The sequence below is a fragment of the Ornithodoros turicata genome, unplaced genomic scaffold (genome assembly GCF_037126465.1).
Source record: "Ornithodoros turicata isolate Travis unplaced genomic scaffold, ASM3712646v1 Chromosome55, whole genome shotgun sequence".
NCBI classification, from domain to species: domain Eukaryota; kingdom Metazoa; phylum Arthropoda; class Arachnida; order Ixodida; family Argasidae; genus Ornithodoros; species Ornithodoros turicata.
In genome coordinates, this window is record NW_026999383.1 from 374,547 (window position 1) to 384,943 (window position 10,397).

At 46.1% G+C, this 10,397-nt stretch overlaps 1 protein-coding gene and 1 long non-coding RNA gene across 3 annotated transcripts; one reads left to right on the forward strand and one right to left on the reverse strand.

Annotated features, from left to right (window-relative positions):
- Positions 1 to 1,168, forward strand: LOC135374377 (uncharacterized). The gene is made up of 2 exons (XM_064607360.1): positions 1 to 388; positions 438 to 1,168. Exons 1-2 carry the CDS (start codon positions 1 to 3, stop codon positions 1,166 to 1,168), a joined length of 1,119 nt encoding a protein of 372 aa, XP_064463430.1.
- A 7,774-nt stretch (positions 1,169 to 8,942) lies between these two features.
- LOC135374366 (uncharacterized) lies at positions 8,943 to 9,902 on the reverse strand. Of its 2 annotated transcripts, XR_010416862.1 has the most exons (4): positions 9,819 to 9,902; positions 9,671 to 9,761; positions 9,236 to 9,465; positions 8,943 to 9,160 (listed from the first exon to the last, which is right to left on the reverse strand). It is a non-coding gene; the product is annotated as an uncharacterized LOC135374366 (long non-coding RNA). The 2 variants fall into 2 exon arrangements; XR_010416863.1 differs by lacking the exons at positions 9,671 to 9,761; positions 9,819 to 9,902 and adding an exon at positions 9,547 to 9,598.
- Between the last annotated feature and the right edge of the window lie 495 nt (positions 9,903 to 10,397).

The window sequence follows — 10,397 nt, forward strand, 5'->3', positions numbered from 1 at the left end:
ATGCAAATTCTCGACTTGACTCCTGAACCTTGGTTTGCGAAGTTCCTCATAGTCCACTCGGAAGATGAGACCAAACCCATGGCTAAGGTATCCCCATTCACTATTGCAAGAGACTTAGAAAGGACAATAGGGAAGTCTTATAATGCTCGAAAGCTGACCACAGGAGATCTCCAAATTGAAGTAACCACAAGGCAACAAAGCTCCGCTCTCCATTCACTTGACAAAATTGCCGATATATCAGTCACTGTGACCACACACCGAACACTTAACATCGTGAAGGGCGTCATCTCAGAGTCTCAACTCCTTGACTGCTCAGACACTGAGATCGAGGAAGGGCTTAAAGACCAAGGCGTTGTGACGGCGAGGAGAATTGTGATGCGTCGGGATGGTAAAGACATCCCGACGAGGCACATTGTCCTTTCCTTTCAATTGCACAGGCTTCCTCAGACCATCAAAGCAGGCTATCTTAACTGCCATGTACGTCCGTATATCCCGAATCCGCGACGCTGTTTCAAGTGCCAGCGTTTTGGACATGGTTCGCAGGTCTGTCGAGGACACGCGATCTGTCCAAAATGTGCTGGACCACTCTGCAGAGTCCTGTGCAAATGAAGTCCGCTGTGCAAACTGTAAAGGGAGCCACCCAGTCTACTCCAGGTCCTGCCCCCGTTGGCAGGAAGAGAAAGAAATACTCAAAATGAAAGTAACGCAGAATATCTCATACAGAGAAGCAAAGACACAGGTAGAATTTGCCAGAAAAGGCACGTTCTCCGAAGTGGTGCGCCGGGGAGTGGCACCACTGCGGAAATCTGTGGAGACGCAGACTTCTGGGTCTCCACCCCACACTCCCCCCACACAAGAAAAGCCTGCGGAGAGCTTGCTTCCGCTGGCACCAGCTGCTCAGGTGGGCAGCCGGGAAGTAGCGGCCACAACCTCTACGGAGGTTGATGGCGAGCTGTCAGTTTGGGACGGGCTCACAGGGGGCTCATCCCAGGCTGCCACACACACGATGGATGTTGACGATGATGACTGCATGTCGCAGAAATCATCGTCAAGCCTTCCCCCCAATCCTTCCCCATGGAAGGAACAGAGAACGAAAAAAGGAGGCCGAGGCAGGGGTAGTACGTCCCTAGGTAAACATAAGCCCCCAAGGGTTACACCTCCCACATAATGTACAGTCTCTCTTTGTTGCTATTTATCACTACTTTCTTTATGGGACAGGTAATCCTTCAGTGGAATTGTCGAGGCCTCTTTTCAAATATAAATGACATTCACGACCTTTTTGAAAAATACAATGCAGTCTGTTTTTGCTTACAAGAGACATATCTGAATGAACAAAGTGTAAACCCATTTCGGAGACACAATGTTTTCAGAAAGGATCGTATTAACACCACACGTACATCTGGAGGTGTGGCTGTGGTCCTTCCACTATCCACACCTGCAAAACAGATCCCACTCGTGACACGTTTGGAAGCAGTAGCTGTCCAGGTATGCCTGGACAGGGTCATTACGATATGTTCACTGTACCTGCCCCCTTCAGTGGTAATAGAACAGAGAGATTTGGAACAGCTCTGTGACCAACTTCCACAGCCATACCTAATTCTAGGTGACCTGAATGCCCACAATCCCTTGTGGGGCAGTTCAAAAGTAGATAGCCGGGGAAAAATGGTAGAAAGGTTATTCCTTTCACGACCAGTCTGTCTACTAAACACAGGATTACATACATATATAAACTCCTCAACACAAAGTTTTTCATCCTTAGACATATCTCTTAGTAGTCCTTCCATTTATAATTGTATTGACTGGACCGTTGAACAGAACCCTCGTGGGAGTGACCACTTCCCCGTAGTCCTGACAATTCGTGGTTCCACAAACACTTTTCTTACACGACCACCACGATGGAAACTGTCCAAGGCTGACTGGAACTTGTTCCAAAAGGAAGCCAGTCTTGTGGCATCATCCTTAGCTGGTAGGTCTGTTGAAGATACAAACCGTTTTGTCACCGGGATAATTATAAATGCTGCTGAGCGATCTATCCCGCAGACATCTGGCCGTCTCCCCAAGCGTCCCAAACCTTGGTGGACAGATGAATGCGGGAAAACGCGGAAAGATCAAAATCGAGCGTGGGGTATCTTTCGTAGGTACCCGACTCCAGACAACCTGATCCGATTTAAGAGAGCTCGAGCGAAAGCTAAGTGGACAAGAAAAGAAGCTAAACGTGCATCGTGGAAGAGCTTCTTGTCATCTTTGAACAGCAACACTTCTTCTAAAGTGGTTTGGGACAGAGTTAGAAAAATTAAGGGCGATTACACAGGATTCACAATACCACTCTTACAAGTTAATGGAGTACCTTGCAAAAATATGAGTGAACAGGCCAATGTCCTTGGCGAGCACTTCCAAAACGTCTCCAGTTCGTCACATTACAGTAGAGACTTCATAAAAATTAAGCAAAGTGCTGAAAAAGCAACAATTCAAAGCAGTGGAGGTGACAGGTGCCTCTACAACATGCCTTTCACAATGATTGAACTCTTGAAAGCGCTGTCAATAACAAAGCAAACATCACCTGGACCAGATCGTATAACATATTCCATGCTCCAGCATTTGTCTAAAACTTCCCAAGAAGCACTACTATATTTCTTCAATTTAATTTGGCAAGAAGGGCACCTTCCTTCCAATTGGAAGACTGCAACAATCATACCGCTTTTGAAGCCAGGGAAAGAAGCTTCAAACCCAACAAACTACAGGCCTGTAGCACTCACGAGTTGCTTAGGAAAGACATTCGAACGAATGGTGAACAGCCGCCTCGTGTATTACCTAGAACAACATAACCTGCTTGACAGATACCAGTGTGGATTCCGGGCTGGCTGTTCTACCACTGATCATCTTGTTCGTCTGGAAACTACTGTTCGCGAAGCCTTCATTAAAAAACAACTCTGTGTATCAATCTTTTTTGACCTAGAAAAGGCATATGACACAACTTGGCGGTACGGCATATTGCTTGATCTCAAATCGTGCGGAATACGCGGGCGCCTTTTCCAGTGCATTTCGGACTTCCTCACTGGAAGAACGTTTAGGGTGCGACTCGGTACAACTCTTTCCCGCCCGTTTGTACAAGAGAATGGCGTACCGCAGGGATGTGTGCTGAGTGTCACCCTGTTTCTTCTCAAAATGAACTCTGTTGCCAAAGCGTTACCCGCGACTATCACATACTCACTCTATGTCGACGATTTACAGATTTCATGTTCATCCTCTAACTTAGCCACATGCGAAAGACAGTTGCAACTTGCCATTAACAAACTGAGTAAATGGTCCACTGAGAACAGCTTCAAGTTTTCAGCAGACAAAACTGTGTGCGTGCCCTTTTCAAGGCGGAGAGGGGTGCTTCCTGATCCATCTCTTCATATGAACGGGATATCTCTTGCAGTCAGGCCGGAACACAAATTCTTGGGCCTGATTTTTGATAGGAAACTCACTTTCTTCCCACATATAAGTAACCTGAAAGTGAAATGTACAAAATCTTTGGCTCTGTTAAAAGTCCTCTCACACAGATCTTGGGGAGCAGATCAACACACTCTTCACCGTATTTTCACCTCTGTTGTCCGATCAAGGCTAGACTATGGAAGCATCATCTACGGATCGGCACGGCCCTCCACATTGAAACGTCTGGACCCCATACATCACCAAGGGCTACGACTAGTCCTCGGGGCCTTCCGGACTTCACCAGTACAAAGCCTATATGTTGAATGTGATGAGATGTCCCTCGAGAGGCGACGCACTTATCTCGCTATCCGTTATGCGTTGAGGACGAAAAGTTACCCTCAACATGCGGCGCTTCCATGTGTCAAAAGTACACGTCTCAGACAGCTGTTTCTTAACAGACCCTCTGCTACATGTCCCTTGTCCATGCGTATTGCACACCAGGTTCAATGTTATGATTTCAATGAATACAATTCCTTGGTATCCGAATCTGGCAAAGATCTTCCTCCATGGTCAGCACCAACACAGTCCAACTGCTCATTAACCAAGTACAGGAAAACCGATACTTCCCCAGTTGTGCTACAACAAGAATTTCAACACCTGAGGAACAGTTTTGGTGATCATGTGGACCTTTACACAGACGGATCAAAAACAAGCACAGGCGTATCGTGCGCAATGGTAACGACGACATCGACAAGGGCACATCGTCTAAATCTGGTGATGTCGATATTCAGCGCTGAAGTTTATGCTATTATTTTGGCGCTTAACTTTATCTTGCAGAACCATATCACATCATCAGTCATCTACACTGACTCTCTTAGTGCCTTGCGAGCGATATGTAGCTTCCACAAAACAAAAAACTTCCTTATTCAACGTGCGAGACACTTAGCATCATTGATCACTAGCAAAGGATACAAGTTAACCATTTGCTGGGTGCCCAGCCATGTGGGCATTGCAGGAAATGAATGTGCTGACCGGGCTGCAGCTGCCATCCTGCAGTCCGATGATGTTACTCCTTTTGATGTGCCGTTTGAGGATTTAGTTCGCGTGCTAAAATACAAAATGAAGGCAAAGTGGCAGCAATTTTGGGGAACTCAAGACAATAATAAACTCCGTCTCATAAAAGGTAAAATTGGGAGGTGTATTTATCCTCTTGAAAACCGGCTTCAAGAGAGAACACGCTGCCGGCTAAGGATAGGACACACACATATTACACATGGGTTCCTACTTGAGGGAGAGGAGCCGCCGCATTGTATGAACTGCGACACACAACTTTCCATCATACACATTCTCATAGAATGCCCATTGTACAACACTCATCGCCAACAGTACTTTCAACACTTCTATAAGAACTTTATTCCTCTTCACCCAGCTCTTTTACTGGGTGATGAACCTCTTGTTCAATTTGAGAACGTTTTTAAGTTTTTTAGAGACGTAGGTATTCTCGACAAGTTGTAAATTTTTAATCCCCTTTGTTCTTATTCTAATTCCGTTATTTTATCTATGCTACCTTGTGGTTTTAAGTACATCATTACAGTTTTAACTTAAGTTACATTACATCACCAAGCTTGGCGCATTATGACCTTCGTTGTCGCTGCGCCAAAAAAATCCCAATCATCATCACCTTTGATACTCTGCATAGATTCGACGCCGCAGAACGCGGGCCGAATGCTCGCTCCGGGGAACACCCTGACGAGGTCGTTTGTTACATCTTCTGGTCTGCGACTGGGATCGCTCCTGCCTCTGGCTGGTATCCACAGCTGCTGTTAGGAGCCAGCGATCGAGATCTGCATAGGAAGTGTCTCCCCTCAAGATCTTACCAATGATCTTCTGCAGACTGGAGTGCCTATCGGACTCGGGATCAGCGCAGTACTGGAGAAGCGCCTCTCGGAGCTTGCATTCTGTAGACTGTACCACCGGTGTAGCAGTCCGCTGTGGTTCCACTTCATCACCGCTCGTGCTTGATGAGGAGGCATGGTGTGTAGTCCCGGTAGGATTGGCGTGGGAATGTCGATCCACGTGCTGCTGTATAAGATCTGCTAGGGCGAGGTCCTCTCGTCCAGTAGACCTGAGGGCTCCGAAGGACCCCCATTACCCCCACGCAGGGATTCAACTAGTTCCTTGTAATCGCGCTGCTTCCGTCGATTTTTAATCTGTTCGGTGGTGCGGTTGGGTACGTGCTTTGACAACTCAATATTGATCCATCTAACATGAGCTAATTCTATCTCCTTAGTCGCCATCATAGCTAATTCCTCCCGTGTCCAAGCTACATTGCGTCGTTCTACGCTAATGCGATTGTTATACCGATCTGGGTCGCAAACCCTCAAATGAGCACCTAGGCCCCTTTTTTGTAATGTCTTCCACATGTAGGACAACTGACCGTCCCCCCGGGGCCCGTCTCCTGACGGGCGGCCGTAGTACTACTGACAACAGAGTCCCCGAGGATGATGATCACTAACAACAAGACCAAAACCCTTGGCATGCTAAGAAGCCCTAGGGCCCCATGGCCAATTAAACAAAACTTAAGGAATAGTGCCGGACTAGTACTTCACTGGTAAAAAAGGGGTTAAAAAGGCCTAGTGAGGGTAGCATAGACGTGGCACAACTATCATCAACACTACAGCACATACATAAGAAGCACTGTTAAGCACCCAAACAGCTCGACGGGGCTTTAAGCAAAGTAAAATGTACACTCTTAGAAAAAAGGTTGTAGGAATTACTACTCAAAGTGTAGTATCGGCTTGTCGCAGATTTTACTAACATGTTAGTAACTGAGAGTAGTAACGACATAGGAAGTAAATGTCACTACCTGTGCATTTACTACATCTTGGGGAGAAAGGTAGTAAATGCTAGTTTGTGCCTTCCCCTGTGCTCCTCAGGAGCTCCCAGTGTGGTGAATGTTGCTGCATTGTGTACATGAGGGCTGACAGCACTTCCCATCCCACCATGTGTGGCTTCGTGAATGAATATGCATGTAATACTGAAAAGAACATTGCTCAAGAACAATATATAGAGGACAAGAATAGCTTTATTGTTGTCTGAGGCACGTTACAAGTCTCCGCACATGAGGCGATAAGTTAGTCTACTGTAGACCGAAGATGTGCTCCAGGAGAGTTCACATGTTTTGCTTTTTTTGTTGTACTCTACATTGAAAGTCCAGTACAGCTCCATGACTGTTGAAACACCATTACTGATGTTGTCCACTTCTATATCCATGGCTTCGAACTTGACATGAACTTCTAGTGTCTCGTGCAGTTTCACGCCCCGGTACGTGATGGAAGGGTATAGACATCCTTTATAGGTTGGAAGGGAAATGAACGTCATGTTATGCCAAGTGCACAGAAACCTATTTAGACAATCAATGTGTAAAACAGCAATATTGCTATATCACGCCAGGGGAACTGCAATCAAACAGTGAATTGTGACATATAGATATCAGAAAAATGCTCATCTTTCACGACTACATAAGCAGTATCAAAGGGGTGTACTCACACAGCTCCTAAAAAAATCTTGCTGTTCCTTCAGAAGTGATGGCAGAGGCCAAAGAACATAAATTGCGAAGCAGTCTATGGAAGAAAGGTGAAAAGTTAAGATGAGGCTCTCGCACTATGCACGCTCAAATCACGCCACAAATGATCTGCATGAATGACTTCCTTCGTACAACTTACATGCTATGCATTCAACCACACAGTAAATTTGCTTTGTTCAACTCTATTGACTTCTTACATTACTTTTTACATGACTTCTTACATTACAAGTGAATGCATTTTTCACCAATGGAATTGATGATTTCTAGGAGCTTGTCATCTGCTTTGATACCAGTCAGGGCAGTAGACTCCTGATGCACCTGTCAATACAGGAAATGATGTACATAAGATATCACTATGAGGTTAAGATCGTGTGCACTGTTCAAGGTGCACTGAGCAACGGTATGCATACCATGCCCAGTACCGCCAGTGCAGAAATACTGCTGCAAAACTTCAGCCATTGTCGGGTGTGTCTCCACAATCCACTGGTGCCTGTGTCGAAGCGTTTTGCCCAACATGCCACTTAATTTGGGAATGTCTGGCACTCTTCGTGCAGTTTGGCGCTGCAACTGTTGCTTAAACTGATCAATTTCATTTGCTCCGTATGCTGCCTTCTGAACCAGTACCATCTGTAAGGGCACCAAACTGAAGTTACAAAAAATTGTTACTGGCAAAATAAGCTCAGGCTCATTGCATATGTGCTATCTCATGCACTGAGTTTAAATCATAAGTTCAAAGCAATGCTACAGTCCATGGAAACGTACTATAGGCATCACCAAGGCATTAATCGAGTTTAAACTTCATAACTATACCACGGTAAAGCAAAAGGCAGCACCACAATATTTGGGCATCTCTGTCTATGACATAAACTTCTTGCATATTTTATAGATTACAGCCATGAATAAAGGCACACTTACCGTACGATGTGGGCGTTTTGGAGCATTTTCGGCGTTCATGGAATGCCTTTTTTGGCCAAATTTGTCGTGGCCTCGTCTGCTGCATTGAGACCAGTCTGGACTCCTCAAGTATGCCAAACGAAAACGAAGCCGCACTTTCCAAGAGCCCTGCAAGCAAAATGGTAGTCAGCCAATCTCATACAATGTAAACAAGTCCTGAATATTTTAGAACTGTAAGCGAACAGAACATGTAGGGTTAAATAATGACAAGGATAAGCGCAAACGTGTAGTTTTTAGCGCTACGTGTTCTGGAGCATGTCCCACTAAAGGGCCCAGTTAGATGTTCAATACCTTTGGAGGATGCCTCTCCCGTAGCGCTTGTGAGGTTGCCCATCGAGATTACCACTCCATCTGCCTCTTCCGACCTGTAGAGGCAAGCAATTTCCGCATAAACGCCAAATTCGTAAGGCGCACTGGGTGCAGTCCATTACCCAGTTATCGCTGGTGCAGTTGTCGTCTCCACTTCGTCGGAACTGAACGGCTTCGCCGCTCGAACATTGTATGTTCCGCGCGCAAACTACGCCCCAGTAAACCACCGATGTCCCTAGGACGTCTACATGATGTTACCCTCAGGACGATGAATACATCCTGAGGACATCCTGAAACATAATTTTGACATACTTGGGACGTACTCAGAACTGCCAAAATAACATCCGCGCACGTCCCAAGGAAGTCCATAGTCCGTCAATGACGACCTTTTACCTCTAGTGGACTTTTTTCCCGTGCCTTAGCCAGGCTTACTGGCGTTCTCTGAACATTACATCAACACCGCACAGCAGTGCGTATCAGTGGCACAAACAAGCAACATTAGATCAAACACTTTATTTCGTATGAAACTGAGCGTCATAGCATCGTATTACCTCACCAGGTATTATATCACAGCGTAACATGACCACCATTTTTTTCGCATTATTATTGAGAACTTACATGTCTTTGAAAACATGATGTCCATGAACACACACAGCATCGGTCCACAAGAGGAAAAACTTAAAGGTATATGCCCGCAATGTCCGAAGTGCGACGCTGAAACATATGTTGAAGCACTGGCATAACCGACGACCATGCTGCACTGTGTTTCGTACAACTGGAGATTTGCGATGTGTCCAGCTTGCCTTTCGTGCGCAAAAATTAACGCTATCCAACTTCGGCTATATTCACTTTTCGCCACGGACTCCCTTCCCTGCCGCGTCATGTGAGCTTAACCTGCAAGAAATGTAATTTCAAAAACACTGCTACAGCAAAATGTAACTGTGAAGTACGCATCGACGTATAGCATACCTTTAGACACAGCGCCTGTGGTTGCAGTCTGCAGTAGCCTAGCATTCTCCCTATCAACAGCCCTATTGCCTGCGAAGACGGGAAACGCATGGATAACCACGTAGTAGGAACGTGAATGCCTCGCACATTCACTACGTACCTTCAAAACGGGTAAAATCTTGAAAATGACGCGGGCGACGCCACTTGGAGATCCATAATTCACATTCATCCGCTACGACGTTTCCACACATCTGTAAAAGAGTCAACAAGGTGCGACACATTGTACTTCCCTGCAAATTCTTTATTAAAATCATTCAGCATTTTTTACATACAGTGGCACAGCCGTAAAGCCGTGGAGCACATGACGAAGTTGCACGGGTGAAGCGTACGCCCAATCTGTTTCGCAGTAAACACAAGTCACTGAAGAGCTCTGAAACGCACTTTAGCGTAACTTACCTGATGTCTTTCAACATTTCTGTGACCTTCCCACGTCGTGAGTGTGCTGTCCCAACCGCGTTGTTCACCGCAATGAATACGTCGAAAGTATCTGAAATTCATAGATTAGACATTAGTAACGGGGCCACTGACGATGTTGCATCTTCACCTTGAAAAGTGCTGGTAGGGTCACGAGTACACTTAGCTGAAAGATAAAGCATAGGGTAATAGGAATCAAAAGGGTAATAATCACACTGCTAGAATAAAGTAATAGAACCCACACGCTAGGAATGATACCAAATAAAAGTTGCACGAATCGTACAAACATAGAACTAACCTTTATTTATAAGAAATCGCAAGGCTTCTGGACCTATCTTCCAGGGTGTACACATAAAAGCACCCCCAGGCAACACTAGTAGGGCATAAAAACACATTCACAGCAGTCCAGGGCAGTCCAGGGCACCAGAGCAACGACGGAACGCGAGACAACGGGAGCCAGAAAGAGGCGTGGGAACGCAACGAAGCTTGCAAGCGAAATGGACGCCGCCCGCAGCGCAGATACGGCTGGAAGGCCACCTGCTCGCCAGGCCATGCCGCCATGCCCCAGCGCCCAGGCGCTCCTCGCAATGTAGCAAGGGAACGGAAAGTCGCGCGAAGACGGGACCAACGCTATCGGAAAGAGGACGTTTTCCTCTTCAAAAACTCATCTCAATCACCTTCCTACGCCAGCAAGAACCCGATATCGAAA